Genomic DNA, 20,756 nt, shown 5'->3' on the forward strand with positions numbered 1-20,756 from the left:
TAAAAAGATTAATGTAGCTTAATTTTTTCCAGTTTCGGCTACTTAGAACTTAGATTAGGGTCAACCTCAGACATAAATATCATACATCATACATAATTTGGAAGGGGGTAATTTTTTAATAAACAATGACATATGTTAATATCAAAATGTTTATTTGAATTTGTGCACATATATTAAACACAGAAGTTAAATCAAAAAAGTTTTATTACACTTACCGTATTTTAGGCTGCTTCTTAACACTTTCATAGTAAAACAAAAAATTAATTTCATGGACACCTTCTTCATCTGGTCCACGTAACCACATTGGTAGCTGAACTGAAGCTCCAGGGAGAAGCACAGTGTCAGGAAGGGGAACAGGAATCACCTCTGGCTGACTTCCTATGCCAATGCCAAAGTCTACAGAAGAAGCTGATGATATGAGTGCTGTACATACAGAGGTAGAATCTGTCACAACAGTCTTGTAAGCACTACAGTTCTCAGATGCTGAGGGACTTAGTGGTGTTAGAACAGCCGTGTTACCACCAAAAGTAAAGAACTCTGGACGTTTAGAAACAACCTTCAATCCAGTAAGAGGACATTTGCTGACATTGACAAATTCTACATATGCTTTTCGGATTTCTCCACAGAGGAGCCCTGTAGGAAAATGTATAAAGAACACCTGCATTGGAGGGAAAAAATATTATTATATTGTCTGTTAAAAATGCTGAAGTTCTAATCAATAACACTTTAAGATGCTGTATTTCTTTACTACAGGTTTGTAAGTTATTTTATTAATTCTCTCTGATATTGCCCTGAGTATGTGGCAATCAACAACTCCATTTTAAAAAAGAGGGGCAGGCCCAGTGGCATAGTGGTTAAGTTCACGTGCTCTGCTTTGGTGGGCCGGGGTTCACATGTTTGGATCCTGGGCGTGGACCTAGCACTGCTCATCAAGTCACGCTGTGGCAGCATCCCACAGAAAACAGAGGAAGACTGGCACAGATGTTAGCTCAGTGACAATCTTCCTCAAGCAAAAGAGCAGATTGGCAAGACATGTTAGCTCAGGGCCAATCTTCCTCACAAAAAAAAAAAAGAGAGAGAGAATGAGACAGAAACCAACGTTATTCTAACAGATTACAGTCAAGAATTAAAGGTAAAATGTCAATAACAAGAAGGCGGGGGCTGGTCCAGTGGAAAAGTGGTTAAGTTCGCGCACACTGCTTTGGCGGCCCGTAGTTCACTGGTTCAGATCCTGGGTGTGGACTTAATGCAGCACTCATCGAGCCATGCTCTGGCAGCATCCCACAAAGAACCAAAAGCACTTACAAGTAGAATATACAGCTATGCAATGGGGCTTTGAGAAGAAGAAGAAGAAAAAAGAAACGAAGATGGGCAACACAAGTTAGCTGAGGCCCAGTTGTCCCCACCCCCCCAAAAAAAAGCATAAAAAAAAATAAATAGAGGCTGGCCCAGCGGCATAGAGGTTAAGTTCACAGACTCTGCTTCAGCAGCCTGGGGTTCGTGGGTTTGAATTCTGGGCGTGGACCTACACACCACCCATCAAGGCATGCTGTGGCAGCGTCCCATATACAAAGTAGAGGAAGACGGCACAAATGTTAGCTCAGGGGCCATCTTCCTCAAGCAAAAAGAGGAAGATTAGTAACAGATGTTAGCTCAGGGCCAATCTTCCTCACCAAAAAATAAATACACAAGTAAATAAATAACAAGAGGGCTATCGGCAAACTTTCACAACTGTGTAGATATGGACAAGAGAAATTACAAGTAATTTAACATGGCTCTATGAATTAAATGATTATCAACCAAAAAGCTCTTATTGTCAACTTAAAAAGTAGGTCAACTATTTATTTATACATTATTAAAACGAAAAGATATACCATAGGTCTTAAAAGGTAAGAACATAGAGATCCATGATTCCATATCCATAATTTTTTTTCATATCCATAATTTTAAAACCCCCAAAACTCTAAACATCCTCAGGCTTTTAGTAACAAACACAGGAGCAAAACCTGACTTGATTAATGGAGGCTTTTTATAAGCATTCGCATTTAGTGTGATATTCATATGGTTCACTCAAGCAATATTAATGTGTTTGATTATCAGGTGCTGCAAAACCCAACAGGAGGTACATAAACATTAGATACACACACATATATCTGCACAACCAATTTCTAAAAATTGACTTCCAACACACATCTGGCCTCAGGATTTCAGATAAGGGATTGTACTATGGGACCCACTACTTTAGTACAGTGGGACCTGTACTGCAGAAATATGGGCTAACAAAATCATCCAGTAACTTACTTGCATTTAAAAGATACTCAAGTGTAAATGTCAGAAGTACACTGACAGAATCTAAGAAAGGAGGACTATAAAGGTAACAAGAATGAGGAAAACTGTTCTAATAAAGTTACAGCTGGCAATCCCAAAGGAGTTATGAAAATCCAGTGGAAATACCTGTGTCTTTTAATCTAAGTTTGAATTGGACTTCAATATGGCCATGTTCTTAAGGAATCAGATAAAATTTGGGGACATCAGAAGCTTTAAAAATGGATATGAGAAAACAAGGGATTAATGTAGAAATCTCTTGTAATGTAGAAATAGATTAAGAAGATAGGAAAAAATAAACTAGGCATAGCATTCTACTATGCCCACCTTCTTCTTATCAAGAGTAACTATTTGCTCCCAAACTTGTTTAAATAAATTAAGTATTATATAAACTACTTCCATCTATACCTGAAAGTATAGCTTTCATATGTAAATACAATCTAGACCTATATTGTACTTAGACTACTTGACAATTTTCTTTAGATTCTCACTCAGAAGAAACCAAAACTGGAAACTTAAAATGAAAATTTATGTATGTGGTTGAATGCATGAAAGACATTATGAAACTCACATGAGAAAACCCATACCAACACAAAGAACTCACAGAAAAAGCCTCTGACCTAAATCATCCCCCTAAAATAGTGAATAAATGTACATTTGTATGTTTTAAACTAAAATTAAACTCAATTGTCTAGGGTATGGATCTATTGTGTTTTTTTGTTATTCACTTCACAAGCTTTTTTATCTAATCAACCAAATACCAGTTATTATTATTATGTAGAATAAGGTGTCTTCTGCTCTGAAATACTCTCTTCAAGGAGTACTACATCTATAATAATATAATTAAAAAAAACACTAAGCTATGCAAGAAGCAAAGTTAAGTACAGAACTAAGAATATCAAAACCAAGATGAACGTAAATTGAAGGACCGTTGAGTTAAATGAAATCTAAAGTCAAATATCATCTGGTTCAACTTTCCTCATTTTGTAAGTGAAGAAACTTTCCCAGGTCAGATAATTAGAGAGCGGTCTTAGACAGAAGCCTAAAAGTAAAGCTCTATCCCTAATGACTTGTGACTTGAGAAGCACTGCACTTGAAAACCACAGGGATACTTAGCAGTCTTAATAACTGAAGAACACTTACATGATGTGGTACAATGAAACTTATAAGCTAGCAGAATCTATAAAAACTGAGTATTTTGCTGTCCTCTGATTTATCTCAACAATTTTAACCAGAGGATCAGAATCTTTCCTTTTGCAAGTAAGTTCTAGCAAATTGTTACATATTTAATTCCAAGCAAAGTGTTTATTAGGTAGTGACTTCTAAACTACAATGGTAAATAGCCTTAAAGTAACATTTGGATCTCAACTCATTTCAATTCATCTTCAGACTTAGAACTCCTAGCTATAGGAACACAATCCTAATAAAAATCCAATGCATTATTGTGGGAACTTGCGAAATTTGGACAAAAAATGGTGTAAGTATAAGAAGGGAAAAAAAATTTAAAATTATGAGAACTTGGCTTGCCAGATAAAAAAAGATGATATAAAGCAAGAGCACAGTATTGGCACAGAAAGAGATGAGGAAATATTATCAAGCAGAATAAGTGTCACCCAGAAAACAAAACAGGGGTATGGGTACTTTCAGGATATGGGTCTATTAGAAAGATGGCATAATGAGTTGCCAATATTCAATTAACAGTGACTGGGACTAGAAACAAATAAGAGTTTGATCCCTATCCCTTGACATTCAGAAGAGCACACTCCCTTGGATTTACAAAAAAAAACAAGAGACAGTAAAAAATAAAACTATGGCAGCCAGGCCCATGGCCGAGTGGTTAAGTTCGCACGCTCCGCTTCAGCGGCCCCGGGTTTCGCCGGTTCAGATCCTGGTCGCGGACATGGCACCACTCGTCAGGCCATGCTGAGGCAGTGTCCCACATAGGACAACCAGAGGCACTCACAACTAGAATATGCAACTATGTACTGGGGGGCTTTGGGGAGAAGAAGAAAGGAAAAAAACAAAAGAAGACTGGCAACAGATGTTAGCTCAGGTGCCAATCTTTAAAAAAATAAAAAATAAAACTGAAAGTTTTAACTAGGGAAGTCTCTGTAAGTAAACATAAAACGTAGAAGCAACAAAGTAAAGGACTATCAGATATGACTTCATAAACGTTAGAAACCTTAACATGGTGAAAGACACCAAGTTGAAGTTAAAATATATGCAAAATACTTATCAAGCAGAAACTAGCACTGAAGTCAGTCTATGTCTAAGTCTTTTAATTGCCCCCCACAACCCTTTAAATGCAACATAATTAAGCAAGTGTAAAACTTGGACAGAACATATGCAGCTCAGCAATACCCTCCCCTTACACACACATCACTATTTTCATGAGCATGTTACCTACCCCACCACTATAGGATTAGTACCCATCAAAAGTATCCAATGAGAAAAGGCGAAATAACACCCCATTAAAAGTGTATCAATAGGCAATCATATGGACATATGCGGAAAAAAAATCACATGGACCAAAAAAAAATATGAAGACTGGCCAATCTTATCGATCATCAGAGAAATGTTATTTTTCACCAATCTCATTTGCAAAAGTTCAAAAAAAATAAAACCATATAATATCCAGTCTGGCACAGGTGTGAGGTAAGGGGCACATTCACTCTGAAAAAGAGTGCAACTACTACAGCCTTGCTGATGGTAATTCAGTAGTATATTGCAAAACTTTAAATTTATATATCCTTTGACCCAGCAATTCCATTTCTAAAATCTATTCTAAACTAGAACATGGATAAAATACACAAGGATATTTACTGCAGAACTGTCAGTAATGATGAAAAACTAGAACCACACTCTTCAATACATAAATAATTAAAATACATTACAGTCTATCTAAATAAAGAAATACCACATATAGCTGTTAAAAAAGAATTTTTACCAAATGAAAACAAAGACCAAGTTATGTTGTTAAAGACAAAAAGCAAGTCACAGTATAAAATGTGCAGTATGATCCCATTTATAATTACTAAAACTATACATAAGTATACAATGAAAGGTCTGAAAAGAGAAGCATCAATTTGGTATCACTGGCACTTTTTGAAGGTAAATGGTTAAGCTTATGTAACTCCTCTACGAGAGAAACTTGAGGATGCAGGAGAAAGGAACTCCTTCCAGTGTTCACGCTTATACTACATGACTCTGCCATTGGTCCGCCTCTCAGGTAGACACCTGATCCAAGGCAGGCCAGATGTCTCTCCCAGAAACTTAAAATTTGTACTCAAGTGACACAAAGAGTGGAAGTTGCTAGACTAAGATCATAGCAAAAACAATGCTTTCTAAAGGCTTATAAGCATTTGCTGCTAAATTCCCTGGAGTGCCAAGTCCTTATTCTTCTTTGACACTTACTACTCTATAAAATTTTAGTTTCCATAAGATATTCCAATATCCTTCAACTAATTTTCTCTTTTTTGACTCACACTACCTAGCATCAGTTTCTATCTTTTTCAACTAAAAGACATTTAACTCATATGGCATCAAAGTAGGATGGGGCGGGAAATAAAGAAGGTGAAGGGAGTATTGCTTTTTACTCATATACTTATCTATATTGCTTAAATTTTTCACAAGCATTAATTCTCCTATTATTTTTATATCTTACCAAAAAAGAGCCACTGATTTTAAGGATAACCAAAGTATTCTTTTAGAAGTGTTCTCCTAATTTCCATTAATATTTTGAGAGTTATATTTTCTAACATGGCTGTGACTTAATGCCAATTTGCATGATTACCTTATGTTTGTCAATTAGACCTACCTAATCCTAGCTTAATAATAATTTAAAAGTGTGGTTCAGTGTAGTATCAATAACCTCAAAGTCTAAAATTAACTTAAAATATCATCTGACCTTATAAATTATTACATCCATGAAATTTTAAAAAGTGAAATACCTCCAATAGTGGCATTTCCTCAGTGATTATGGGATCTAAACGTCGATCTGGACCATATTTAATAGATGTTTTCTCTTCTTTTGTGTTGTTAAGCCGAGGACCTTGAATTTCTAAATCCTGTCTCCCTCGGACTGACATACTCAAGAAATGTTTTCCTGGAATAAAAAACAATCAGTGCCCTAAAATAATTTGGTATGTTAATTGACATCAATTTAGCTTGAATATATGCACACTATACATTTCAGATTATTTCTAAAAAATTCTAGACTATTGATTAGCATGGGTAATCAAAGAATTAAGCATATTTTATTTTCATGTTTAACCACATCTGCTGTACGCTGCTTAATTTCTCATTTTATCAGGATTTACTTACTTTACAGAAAGACTACACATCACTAAATAGGAAGTTCTTTGAAACCTATATTTAAGCATAATGACTATTAACCAAAAAGATCTATCTGAGAGAACATCTATGTTGGGACCAACGATTTGATTCAGGCTACAAGAAAAGATCTACTTTCAAAGGAAAAAAAACAAAACATTGAACAGATCAATTTTTCATTTTTACTCATATTCAAATATATATACTAATTCGAATTATTTCTGGATTATAAATAACTACATCTTCTCAATAGATTGCACAAAGAAAAATATAGTATAGGCAGCTTTTCAAAATTAAACTCATTTAAAATTCATGTGAGATTTTTCCTAAAAGCTTCCATGCAGTGCATGTAGGTGTGAAAAAAGCTAGAGTACATAACTCTCTTTTCTGCAGGACTGCTTAGAATTTAATGTGCTGAAGTTAACTGTGATACTCCCAGACCAGAAATAGAACGTAGTAGTTCCCATACTTCGTTTGACCTAGATCCCTATTAGCATTTTACATAATAAACTACAGTAAAACTTGATGAAAATTCTGTTTACAAGATGCAATTTATTTTAGTAGTTAATTCAGAGTCTCCTCCTACTAACATCATAAAATAACATATAAATTATTATATTAATACATATATGTGGTACCTTAAATGAAGCAGTTAGCTATATTTTATTGACAACCATAACTTTGTGGTCCTAAGATTAAGATCCTAAGTATGTACAAGTGGAACAGGAAAGGCGCTTCAGAAAGTTTTTAAAGCCCAGTTAACTTACTTAAAATAAGCAATAAATTAGCAAGATTATTTATAAATGAACCTTGTCTGGTACTTGTCAACCAAGAATTACAAATATTGTACTAAAATGCAGAATATCATATTCAATTTCAGTATAAATTTTTCAGTTATAATTTTTGAATTCTTATGGATTCATCCTACTTCTATTTACTTTTAAAAAAAAATTTGTATTGAATCATGCTAGATACGCAGGCAACTACAAATATTCAACTGAAGGTTAAAAGGACCAAAAAACTTTCCAAGTGTTCCCAAAAGATTTCCCAATATTAATAATCAGCTTTTGTAAATGCTAAATTCAAGTGTGTCAATGACTATTAGTTAGAAAAATAAGACATCTACTAAAATGAACAGGTGGAAGCAAGAGAGTAAACTCTCTCCTTAGCAGCTTGTCAACTTAAATAACTACATATAACAATCACAAGATAATAGTAGATCTAGAAGGGTTCCATGAACTTAAAGAAAAAAAAAGTAAGCTATGTTAAACATATATCTTGTAGTTTTACTCTTCAAAAGTTTGTAAAATGTATCAAGTAGGGTACCAAGAAGAGCAGCTTCACACTAAAATCCTACTCTCTTTACAGAATACATGACAGAATTCAAGAGGCTTAATATCCAATGATGTGAAAACACTGGTCTTTAATTTCCTCTATGTCTATAAAAAGACAATAGTCAAAAAATAGAATAGCCTAAGATGGTTTCTGTACTGGCATCAGACATAATCACTGGTTAGAATATATTTGGTTAGAATTTAATAAATTTGAATCAATAAGAGTAAAGAAAAATACACAGGGTACAACCTAAGAATTATCAAAAGAAAACACATTAGAAGGGAACAAAGTTGTTTATTTTTGAAGGAATGGCAGAATTTAAAATAATCCAAATTATTCGTCCTTCCATCTGACTAAATGCCTTTACTAAAGATATATTAAACCTATTTTAAAAATACCTCATTTTCATTCATTTTATTCTACAGAGATTTAATTAAGTATTAGTTTTCTAACTGTTTATCAGTGCTATAGCTTTACCTGTGTGACATCCAGGAAGAGCACCAATGCCATCTACTGCCATGGAGCCCTGAATAGTGCCAAGATTATAAACAACTCCCAGAATATGCAGCTCCCCTATGTGATGGGGAAAGAGCTTTAGTCTTGCCTGTGGAGACATTTAAGTCACTCTTATTATCTGCTTTCACAGTATCTTAAATAGTGCAATACCTAAACTCTGTAATGTTGCAGATACATAAACTCATGACCTAAACTTTTTAATTGTTAATTAATTTCTCTTATTGGAAAGCATTTTCTTCAAAAGAAAATCTCTAAATTCAACAATTATAGGCCTGGGTCCTTACCAATAATTTTAATAAAAATAAAACTATTCTGGTCAACCAAATATAGTATGAAATTACCACACTGACTCCAAGAAAAAAGCAAAAACTTTTCACCAGGCTTCTTAGGAAATTAACAAACCAAACACCACTGCAAAACCTACTTTTCCCATCAATTTCCTCCTGTGCGATTCCAGTTTCCTAATCTTCCCAATCTTAATTTTTAAGAAAATTAGAATATAAAACAAATTGAATAAACTGATTTTCAAATTTGTTTTCATCTTACTTTTAGAAAGGCTTAAGACAGAAAAATAATTACCACTTTCGATTCTTCACTATTAATTACGAATTCTGAAATAACTTCAGTTCCAATCTTTTCTGGTTCATCTGTTACCTGAAAAATAAATTACTTTGTAAATTACAGATTCTAATAAATAATGTATCAGATTATTAATATTCTTATATATCAATACTTATGAACAATAACAATAATTATAGTTAGTACTTACACGGCTCTTACTATATGCTAAGCAATATGCAAAGTGTTTTATTTTCACCCCTGGAGTAGAGCCATGCAGTAGTAGGCACTTGATATATTTTCATTTCATTTAGTCTTAACTCAATTGAGGAGGATAAGTGACCTACTCAAAGTTGTAGCCACCAAAAGGATAAAACCTCAGGAAATAAAGTTTAGCTGCTGACTGTCAACAATGGCCAAAACGGGCCATCTAATTTAATCTTGCACTAAGAACAAATTTCTCCATCTTTTACTCTGACCAGCCTCTTTTCCCAAATTGGCTAATTACACATAGAAACAGTAATGGTAGCCTAAGAAGGATGCATAAAAGACTGGTGGACAAAGGCAGTGGGAGAGAGCAAAAAAGGCCTTCTTTCCTCCAAATCAACGCCATCTGTAAAAGACTACAGTCTTTGGTCATCAAAGCCAAGCTAACTGGCTCACACTGGGGGTAAACTTGATCCTCTAAACACTTTTTTACTTTTACCATAAAATTAGTTATTTGACACAAGAAATAAAAATTACATTTCCCTAAATTCCAGTTCAGCATCTTAGTCCATTACCAATAGAAGCTCATGAAGAAATCCAAAGAGTTTGAGATTTTTAGAAAAAATTTCATCATACACAATGAAAATTTTCACTTAACTTTAATAAACCTCCTTTAAAATCTAATATATTGAAGAAATATACTTAAAAAACTAGCAAATCTTTAAAAACTTTTCCAAAAGTGAATGATTCATATTCTTCTAATTTGTATTCCAGGCATCCAAAAATCATTGGAAAAATTACCAAGGTTGCTAAAACTCAAGTCAGAATAGAGCCTAGGGAATCTCAATCTTTCAAATTATTCACAATGAGTATAAATAATTACAAAATGTTCTCAATGGATTTAACCAGCAAGATTTTAAATAAGGCAATCTTTAAAAAATCAAAACACTTCAAGAGAAATAGTTTAAAGTTAGTACAACAGACATCTTTCAAGTTCACAGATCAGCACAAAAATATTGGGATAGTTCCCAGTTCAAAAATAATTTTTACCACATTATTAAAGTATACAGCAAGGTAGTATAAAGAACTAAAAGTTATATAATAGATATTGGTGAATAAACTAATAACTAACCAGGCAAAAAAATGTACTTGTCTAAGATATTTGTTACAATCAGCTGGGGAACAAAAATTAGTTGTTCAAGTCATTCCTGCTTCAAAAATAATAGTCTTAGATCTTACTATAGACATGGATAAGAAAAGAAAAAAAGTACGTATGAAGAATATGAACAGACAATTCACAAAAGAAATACAAATACAAGAACTTAAACTTCACTAGAAATCAATGAGATGGAAAAGAAAATGCATTTTTTTGAACCCATCAAATGAACAAGATTTTTTTAATAAATAAGAATGCTTAATCTTGCAAAGATGAGATACTCAACCCCATATGCTGCCAGGGAAAAGCTACTAGTATACACTTTTGGGAAACCAATAAAGTATTAAAATATTTATTCCCTAGAATGTTGTAACTTCATGCCTAGGAATCTTTCCTACAGAAATAATCAGAATAAAAAACTACACACCCAAATTTTCACCACTGACTTATCATGATAGTAAACAAATAGAAACTTCCAAAACAACTACCAATGGAAAGACAGTAGAATAGCTTATAGATCATCCATATGATGTAATATTATGCAAAAATGAAATATGAAGATACTTTAATATCAAAATACACATATAAACACAGAATAAAAAAAGCAAGATACACAATTGAGAGAATCCCATATATGAGGAAAAGCATACAAATGGAAATGACTGGAAAAACATACAGAAAGTGTTAAAGTGGTTATTTCTAAATACCGAGAAGACAGTTTTACTTTTATTCCTTATGTTCTTCTGTATTCTCAATTTTTCAACAATAAGTATGTATCATACTGTTTATAATTAGGGAAAATAAGCATAAAAAGAGTAAGGATAGCTCACTGAACAGAAGAAGTTGAAATGTTATTATAGCATCTGTTAGGCTATTACCGAAACATGCTTATTACAAATACCTTTTAATAACTTACTAGTTCTTTAACTTCTTCATTATCCTTTCCACTGAAATCTTTAGGTTGAAACTTCCAGAGCAATGACAAATCAGTCAACAAAAGTGGAACCTTCAAAGGGTTTCTAAAAGCCACTTCTACTGTTATGGGTTCTATAAAAGAAAGGCCTAAATTAGTAACTTTAATAAACCCTGAACATCATCCTACACTTCAATTCCTTGAACACACCTTGCTTTCATAGCTCTGCATTTCTGCCTAGACGATCTTTTACCACCTTGTAAATGTCCATTTATTCAGGATTCAGTTTTAAAATTAACTTCTCTAGAGATTTTCCCAATTTCTCTGTAGTAAAGAATGTCATTCTCTCTTCTATATTCTAAGAGCACATTGCATATACCTGTATTAGAGCCCCCATTGCTTGGTTTTATAAATGCAGCTCATTAAATTATGAGTTCCTAATTTACTTTTGTATCCTCAGCTTTCAGTGATTTCTGGCACACAGAAATTTATCTTGAATCTGCTGTAAGTAAAACAAATAAAAGAAAAAACATGAACAAAAAGTCAAGTATTTCACCTTCTACAACTGCAAGGGGAAATCTTGAATTATCTGAATAACTGTTCAAACAGTATTGCGTGGGATGGAAATTGGATGGAATTACTCCTTTGTTAACCACGGCTACAACTTGTTCCTCAAGTTCTCGCCACTGCTGAGAGGATTCAGAGTCATATTCTTGATCAAGACTTATATGAGTAGCTGCTTGCTTTTCACCTAAAAACAGGTGTCAAAATTAAATACACATTTATTAATACCTGACCTCAAATGAAACATATTTTAAATAAAAATCTAAAGTATCCAAATATATATACATATACACTTGCTCTTGCCTATTTCCAATTATATGAGAGAAAAAGATCATCTTATTAACCCTTGTCTAACTGGAAGTTGCTTATAATATTGATGCTCTTTTCCTCCTCATTCTGAAAGAATGTATTTTCCCCAGTCTTCCACAATTTTATATGAAATACTGCAAACATATGGAAAAAGCATGGAGAATAACAAATACTTGTGTATTTAAATTTAATGTTAACTTTTGCTAAATGATCCCAAATATTTTTTTTTAAAGATTTTATTTTTTTCCTTTTTCTCCCCAAAGCCCCCCGGTACACAGTTGTATATTCTTCGTTGTGGGTCCTTCTAGTTGTGGCATGTGGGACACTGCCTCAGCATGGTTTACATGAGCAGTGCCATGTCCACACCCAGGATTCGAACCAACGAAACACTGAGCCACCTGCACCGGAGTGCACAAACTTAACCACTCGGCCACGGGGCCAGCCCCCCAAATATTTTTTATAAAATAAATGTCACAGTTGGTATCCTCTATGTAACCCTCCCCAATCCTACTGCTCTCCTTCATCTCCACTGGCACCACTTCTCCCCAGAGCTATTCCGAAGTTAAAGTATAGTGTTCTCATCCGTATTTTTTTTACTTTACCACATAGGAATGTACACATACAATGCACAGAATTAGTTTGTATGTTTGAAATTTATATAAATGAAATTATATTTGACGTATCATTCTGTAACTTTCTTCATTCAACATTATGAGTATTATCCATAGTGAAACATGCAGAACTAGTTCACTCATGTCCTATAGCAGAAATCCATTACATGAATATACAAAAATTTATCAATTCATTCCCTCCTATGGTTTCACTTTTTTTGCTATTAAAAATAATACTGCTATAAACATTCTGATATTTTTTTTTTTTTTTGACTGAGGAAGATTCACCCTGAACTAACATCTGTGTCAATCTTCCTCTTTTTTGTATGTGGGTCACCACCACAGCATGGCCACCAAGTGGTGTAGGTCTGCACCTGGGAACTGAACCTGGGCTGCAGGAGCAGAGTGCGCCAAACTTAACCACTAGGCCACAGGGCCAGCCTTAAGTATTTTTAATAAAATACTAAATTAGATCTCAAGGAGAAACACATTAAGCTCAAATATAAAAGTGCTTAGAATTACAAAGTTTACTTTAACATGCATCAAGAGCCTTAAAATAGTTATACTTTTGGCCCAGTACTGTCATTCTAAGGCTCAATCCTAAGGAAATAATCCTTTTAAAAAGTCTTACAGTAAGAACAGTAGAATATTGGCAATACTTCTCTGCTTCTGTGTACATGTGAAATTTCAGTAATAAAAAGACAACAAATTTTATCCACAAAGACGTCCATCACAACATAATTTTATATAAGCAAAAAGATGGAAAACAGTCTAACTGTATAACCAGTTAATATTAAAATACTTTATATGCACTGAATGAAATATCTTACAGCCATTAAAAATGCTTAACAGGGGGGCCAGCCCCGTAGCCGAGTGGTTAAGTTCTCACACTCCGCTTTGGTAGCCCAGGGTTTCACTGGTTCGGATCCTGGGTGCAGACATGGCACCACTCATCAAGCCATGCTGAGGCAGTGTCCCACTTGCCACAACTAGAAGGACCCACAACTAAAAATATACAACTATGTACCAGGGGGCTTTGGAGAGAACAAGGGAAAATAAAATTTAAAAAAAAAAATGTTTATCAAGATTCTGTAATAACATGAACATTCTTTATATTATGAGAGAAAAGACATTATAATTACAGCTAGTTTGTTGTTATTGTTTTTGGTCTTTAAGGTTGGAAGGAAAAACACTGAAGTAGTGGTTATCTTCAGGTGACATGGTATAAAGTTGCTTATTTTCAAATTTTCTTTAATAACCAAACATTATTTTTTAAATGGAGAAAGAAAAACAAAGTAAAAAAAATAGTCACTAGGTAACAACTTTACTAACCATCTGCTGGTCGTCTGTCGTGGCCAAAGAAAACCCGTGTTGCTGAACTGTTAATATATGGTAAAGGAAGCTGCGGTAAAGGACCATCTGGTGATAGCTGACTTACATTCTAGGAGAAACACAGAAGTAAAAGAAGAATTTTTGAGAAAACTCCATTTTTTGCCTATTTGCTTCTTCATTTTTTAATACACAAGGTATCAAAAAACGTTAAGCTAGAATATTAAGATAAAGAATTACTAAGTTTTACTTAATACATCAGAGTATAAAATTTCACAACTGGGAAGAACTTTACATCTCCTTTATTCTGGCCCAAGAGAATCTTCCTAAGCATACTCTGCTACTTAGCTCTCTTTGAATGCTAAACTTCAAACATCACTTTGGAGTGCATTTTGCTTCCTGTGACTCACTACAGCACCTGATCTGCCAAAATTCTAACACATACGATTTCAAATCAATACAGTTATAAAAGGGTACTTATTTTCTGCATGACAGATACAATAGTCACTATTCATAGGCTTTGAGGAAAAAATGACTTTTCATTTTTCCATAAAACAATGCTTTTTATTTTCTATCCTCTTGATTAATGAAATATTTTTTCCTTCCATTAATTTTTCTGGGTTACACTAGAATAATCTGTCTATTTCCCCCAGATCTGTACCTCCTTACCTTTCAAAGGGAAAAGAGAGAATGTACTTTTTCCAAAGGATGGTAAAAGGACTCTATATGTTATAAAATCAGTTATGATTCAAAAAAAACATAATGAAGAAACAGTCCAGAAAGCTTGTGGCATCTTTTCTTTTTTTAAGATTCCAAGAACAAACCACAAACCAAGTATTTATTAGAATATTAAAATTCTCTTTTAAAGAACTGTGGAAGGGCAATGCAAATCAGATCAATGACCAAAAAGCCTAGCCGGCCACATTTTATTATGACAGATAATTACATATATTCCAACAAAACCATTTTATTAGACTCCTACTAGATAGTACTCAACATGCTTTTTGCTGAAAATGCTGATTTAAATATAATTTTAGTATCTACTCCTGAAAATAAGTATTTACCTTGTAAACATAAAGATATTCTCTGAGAAAGGCCCCTTGTTGAGCAGCAGATTGTTTACTTTCATTGATTAATATATGCCTAAAAGCAGACACAGCATTGTCCAGCTGCCTAAGAGTATAGGACTGGCGCCCAATAGTGAAGTTGATGTGATCCTCTGCAAGAGACCAGCCTTTTCCTTTGTAAACTTGCATGGCTTGACAATAGCAGCGTAAAGCATGCTTTTTCTGTAAGAAAATAAAACAGTATTACAATCCACATTTCTCTTGGACTGGAAAAAATAAATATACACACACACAAGTAACTTGTACCTAGTTTTTCCTCTAGCAGAAACTAGAATGATGAGGAAAATGAAATTAACGTTTACGAAAACTCCTTTGCAAGTATTACTAAAAATCAAGAAGTCCTAAAGAAAGGCAAGCAGCTGCTTTATAATAATGACTTCTCGAAAAACCATCTGGGAGATTCCAAAGCAGTAGTATACGGAGTCATGGACTACTCAGAGGCTTGGTTGTTACTTGTAACTAAGAGCTATCTTATGAAGTCTCAATTTTGTTGTGGTCATCCCTCTTTATATCACTGCATTAGGCTGAATGGAAATACTCTGTATGTGCTAAAACCGCATATGTGAGTGTACAGTGTATGTGTGTATATATATTTATATTATGTATACACATTTTTAAACTACTATTTTGTTCGGTAGTGACAGAGTTTGGAATTCTTTTCTTTTGCCCATTCCTGCATCCTGCCACACTCATGAGTCGACTTTTGGCATTAATTACATAACACTGCCACCCCCTGAACCCAGACAACCTCCATTTCAAAAATGGGATTTGGAGGGGCCAGCCCCATGGAGTAACAGTTAAGGTCACAAGCTCCACTTTGGCAGCCTCGGGTTTGCCGGTTCAGGTCCTGGGCATGGACCTATGCATCACTCATCAAGCCATGCTGTGGCAGGTGTCCTACATTTCAAGTAAAGGAAGACGAGCAAGGATGTTAACTCAGGGTCAATCTTCTTCAGCAAAAAGAGGAGGATTGGTGGTGGATGTTAGTTCAGGGCTATTCCTCCTCACCAAAAAAAAACAAAGGGCGGAGGAATTTGGTACCAAGGACGAGGCTTCTCTTCATTAAACCTTTTGCTTCAGAGTATACTCTTGTACCCCCTTCCCTCTCCAGGCCAGATTACACACTTTGTATCATGTATAGCCAAAATTGTTCGTTTTTTTAAGAAATGTTTTCTTAATAAAGATATAATGAAAGCAAATCAAAATCATGTGCCACCTGACAGCACGCAATAAGAACAACACACAGGTTCCCTTTTGTGATAATCCTACAAAGATACCTGATTTGAATCTCATCATGAGAAAACATCAGACAAACCTAAATTGAGGGACACTTTATAAAATAAAGGTCTGTAATCCTCAAAAGTGTCCAGGTCATAAAAGTGAAAGAATCCTTCTGAACAGATTCTTCTGCTATAAAGGACATTTATGGGACAACTGTCCAAACCTCAATGGGGTCTGAGGATTGGATAGTAGTACCGTATTAGTACTAAGTTCTTTATTCTCATTGTTGTATAATGGTTATACAGGAGAAAAGTTCTTGTTTCTATGAACTAGGAAATACGTCCTAGGTATTTGGGGGTAATGGGGCACGGGGTGACAAATTAACTCTCAAATAACTCAGGTAAGCAAAAGTTTCTGAACCGTACTTGTAACTTTTCTGTAAGTGTGAGATTGTTTTGAAATAATTTTTAAGTGATGTTCCTTTAAAAAAAAAACCCTAATCTTCATATTGCATTTAGTAAGGGAACATAGATACTGAGTTAAAAACTGAGAGATACAGAAAAACAAGTGAATGTGTCTAAGTATCGAGTTCAAGTGAATTTTTGAGCATTTCTTAGAAAAGCATCTAAAGAGATTTAAAAGGTAACAAAGATTTAAAGTTTGTCCTTTAAAGAAATAATAGAAAGACTATCCAGGATATACTGGACACAAACACATATACCTTCTCCAGCACTTCCTTAAATTTTTTTTTACTTATTTTAATCTTTTATAATGCTAGTTCTCTTTTTTAAATGCCTTTTACTTACTGATATTTTTAATGAAAAAAATTGAACTATAAAAATTTCTGGGGACTAGATAAGCAATTCAGCATGAATTCTCAATCAATGAGGACTGAGAAATGGCAGTACTATACATGTAATCTACTCTATTGTCCTCACTCATCCCTGCCAATACATGCACCTGGTTTTTAATGGAAATGTCATGAAAAGTTGGTGCTTCTCAGAAACAACTTGGCCTCAATCAGAATTGTGTGAGCTCCAAGTGCCCTACTCTTCCAAGGAAGATAGATATTCTTGACCAGCTTCAACAGGACATGTATTTGCTTTTCTAATCTGCATTTCTAGTCAAGTTTTCAGGATTCTACATACTGTCTGAGAAAGACTTCCTGAGCTCAGGGAATATAGAGAGTGTGCAAGAAATAGCAAAACCAGCTATACTGGAATCATTAACTCTATGAGATAACCACATTTAAAGGGATGATAATTAGGCCAGCTAGCAAATGTACCTCAACCTACCAGAAATGTAGCATTTTTAACTTGCTATGCATTTCCTAGAAGCAATATGCCCTATAATTTCAGAAGGTAAATACAAGCAGCTGTTTCCAGTTCCCATGACATCATCATTCTCACAAATGAAACCATTCACAAAAGTGGACAAAGCTGTGGGGAAAGGATGACATTTTTAATAAGAGACAATAGACCATTCCTAATGGGGTATATAATTTTCCTTCTAAGCAAAGGAAACCAAATGCTTAAAACATTTTGTAAATTTTTTAATAGAACACTTTTAAGCAAAGATAAAAATGGGACATGTTTCAGATGCATCTGCACTTACTATGAAGAAGGGCTGTGAAAAATGATGGCTACAGTTTTTAATTTTTTTCCCCACTTTAGAGCCTGCGAAATTCTAATTCATGGGTACATCAGTTATTATAAAAACATTTAATTTTATAAATATTTTTATAGCTTTATATTTAATATAAAGCAAGTTCACATATTTTGTAACTTGCCAGTTTCCAGAAACAGAGAGAGGAACTCAATCTTGAAATGTTAGTTTTTAAAATTATAGCATTTTTACATGAAATTGAGAGTAATTTTTGGACACTTTATTTCTTTGTACCTTTGAAATAACACATAATTTAAAACACTGGCAAGATTTGGTTAGCACAGACTTTGAGAAATTTAAATATGTTCATAAAAATTCATATTAACTGAATAAAAAAAATACTCCCCCTACTAGTAGACAAAAAGCTCCTTTAGAGATAGGACATGTTGGTTTTATGAGTGCATGCTCAGCTCCTAGCACAGCCCCTGGAATACAGAGATGACTGTTCAATCCACACTTCTGTGTGCACATAGAGTAAACCACCATCTCACTGCTGCTACCACTCTGCCTCCAGCAAAGCGCCAACTAACGTTTAAAGGGACAGCCAGGGCTGGAGAAATCTCTCTAAATTAATAAACATCTCTCAAACCAACTGATTCCAGGAACAAGAGACAGAAGACCTCTACTCATTAAATAATAAGTACATAGCATCATAAGACACTCTGAGAGACCAGAGAAGACCAGAGCTGAAAGAGCAAGAGTTCAACCACTGTCAAGAATAGTTAAAATTGCATTCAGTGTATCTGGCCTTTCATATATATGATTTGGTTTAACCTGACAAAAATTTGGGCAAAATTCCAAATTTTATAAATAAAAAAACTGAGGCTCAGAGAAGTAACCTGTCCAAAGTCAAGCTGTGGGTAAAAGATCAAGATTTGAACTCAGATTTGTCTAAATCCAAATCTCATGCCCTTACCAAAATAACACTTTATCTGGGAAGAAAATTTATTCCCATTTTTAGGATTAACTGTAAATCATAAAAAATTGACAAATGACATACATTTATAAAATAAATAAATTATAAGAAATAAAAATTAAATAATTTGTTATAACAAATTATTTTCTTTTTAAAGAAAATGCACTCACCTGCCCTGCTTTACTAAACCGATGGCCTGCCAGTATCATATGAAATGCATATTTTCTAACCATGGGACTCTTCATGTTTATAAAGCAATGTGCCGCCTGTTCCAAAAGAAGTGCACTTCGAAGATCAGAATCCTATTGAAGGTTTAAAAGAAAAGAAGGTTAGTTTCACAAAATTTAAAGTGAAAAGATAATTGGTGGAAAAACATCTACTTTCTTAAAATAATACATAATCATAGTCAAGGTTTAACTTAAGAGAATCTGAGGATAGAGATCAAGAGGCAAGCCAATCCTGATGATTCTTTCTTCCAATAAGAACAAATTTTTTTTAAATCCTTCAAAAAATTCTCTAGCATGAAATATTTACTTTTGCTTTTCATAAAGCCAAACATCTGCTTATGATACGCACCATGTAATAAATCTCTGAAGAAATGTAATCTGTTTTCAAATGGCAAAAAAGTACAAAAACTGGGAATTTAATACAGGTATACTTATTAAAGATAAACCAGAAAATAGAGCACCAAAAAAAAATAAGATTTACACCAATCTAATTGCTTCTGGAAATTGATCTGTGACATCCAATAACATATTTCCATCCATCCAAGACAAAAGGAAAGATAAAACAAACTGTGTAGAGTATGAAATAATCCAATCTACTACTTTATCCTCTATAAAGCTTTATTGTATTTAAAAAGAATTCTCAATTTTTGCTATAATTTAAGAGGGCCAAAATAACTGCTCTTCATTAACAAGTTCAGAAGGCTTCCCTTTCAAGGATTATAACCTGCTATTAGTAAATGGTAGAACTCAAATTAGTTTCCACTTCAACCAACTCTTACAACAGTGTCTACAAAAAACACATACTGCATTTACATCCTCATCCATAAGGACAACCTTTCAACTGAAAGAGCCACCATCATTTTACAAATAACTGAGAAAGTACTGAAGGTTGCTGATCAAGTATCAACAACATTTTCACCAAAACTTTCTCTAGGTTTTCAGCTATTCTCAAGCTGAACTTACCATGCCCTTCCATGTGTTCTGCTGCCATTATTTTCCCCACGGAAAGTTGAAAACAGAAAACATTGACTTTAAATGCAATAATTTCAACAAATTATAGTTACATCAAAAACCGTTCATAGACCACTGATTATTATAACTATCTCTACAGCAATCATAAAATTCTATTAGAGCGGAAAAGGATCTGACGAAACAATCTAGAAAGCATTCAGTAAATGGCAGGTATTATTACCTATTTCAACCCCCTCATGACAAAAACTAAATGATCAAATGATTTTCCTAGTAAGATCCAAAAGCTGGTTAGTGGAAAAATCAGGAACATATAATTGGCAAGTGGTTCTTAACCAAGGGTTTGTATAAGAATTACTTGGGAGAGTTAGGGAGCTTATTTTTTATTTTATAGAAAATGTTTTGTTTTTAAAAAATTACTAATATAGATTCTTTTCTTTTTCAAGAATAAATGCTTGAAGGAAAAAAGTGAACAT

The 20,756-nt window shown here is 33.9% G+C and overlaps 1 protein-coding gene across 6 annotated transcripts in view; it reads right to left on the bottom strand.

Annotated features, from left to right (window-relative positions):
• The window catches only part of TRAPPC8 (trafficking protein particle complex subunit 8), an 82,912-nt gene that overhangs the window by 23,617 nt on the left and 38,539 nt on the right, over positions 1-20,756 (bottom strand). For 3 of the 6 annotated variants that reach the window (XM_001495283.7, XM_005612820.4, XM_070220858.1), the window contains 9 exons: positions 19,255-19,386; positions 15,220-15,444; positions 14,159-14,267; positions 11,899-12,093; positions 11,346-11,476; positions 9,088-9,162; positions 8,470-8,596; positions 6,276-6,430; positions 216-658 (listed from right to left, as the gene is read on the bottom strand). In XM_001495283.7, coding sequence (XP_001495333.3) covers positions 216-658; positions 6,276-6,430; positions 8,470-8,596; positions 9,088-9,162; positions 11,346-11,476; positions 11,899-12,093; positions 14,159-14,267; positions 15,220-15,444; positions 19,255-19,386 — 1,592 coding nt within the window. Of the gene's footprint in view, positions 1-215; positions 659-6,275; positions 6,431-8,469; positions 8,597-9,087; positions 9,163-11,345; positions 11,477-11,898; positions 12,094-14,158; positions 14,268-15,219; positions 15,445-19,254; positions 19,387-20,274; positions 20,296-20,756 lie in introns of all 6 variants that reach the window. The other 3 variants (XM_023647612.2, XM_023647611.2, XM_023647613.2) reach the window with 2 other exon arrangements.

Source organism: Equus caballus, chromosome 8, assembly GCF_041296265.1.
Source record: "Equus caballus isolate H_3958 breed thoroughbred chromosome 8, TB-T2T, whole genome shotgun sequence".
NCBI classification, from domain to species: Eukaryota; Metazoa; Chordata; class Mammalia; order Perissodactyla; family Equidae; genus Equus; species Equus caballus.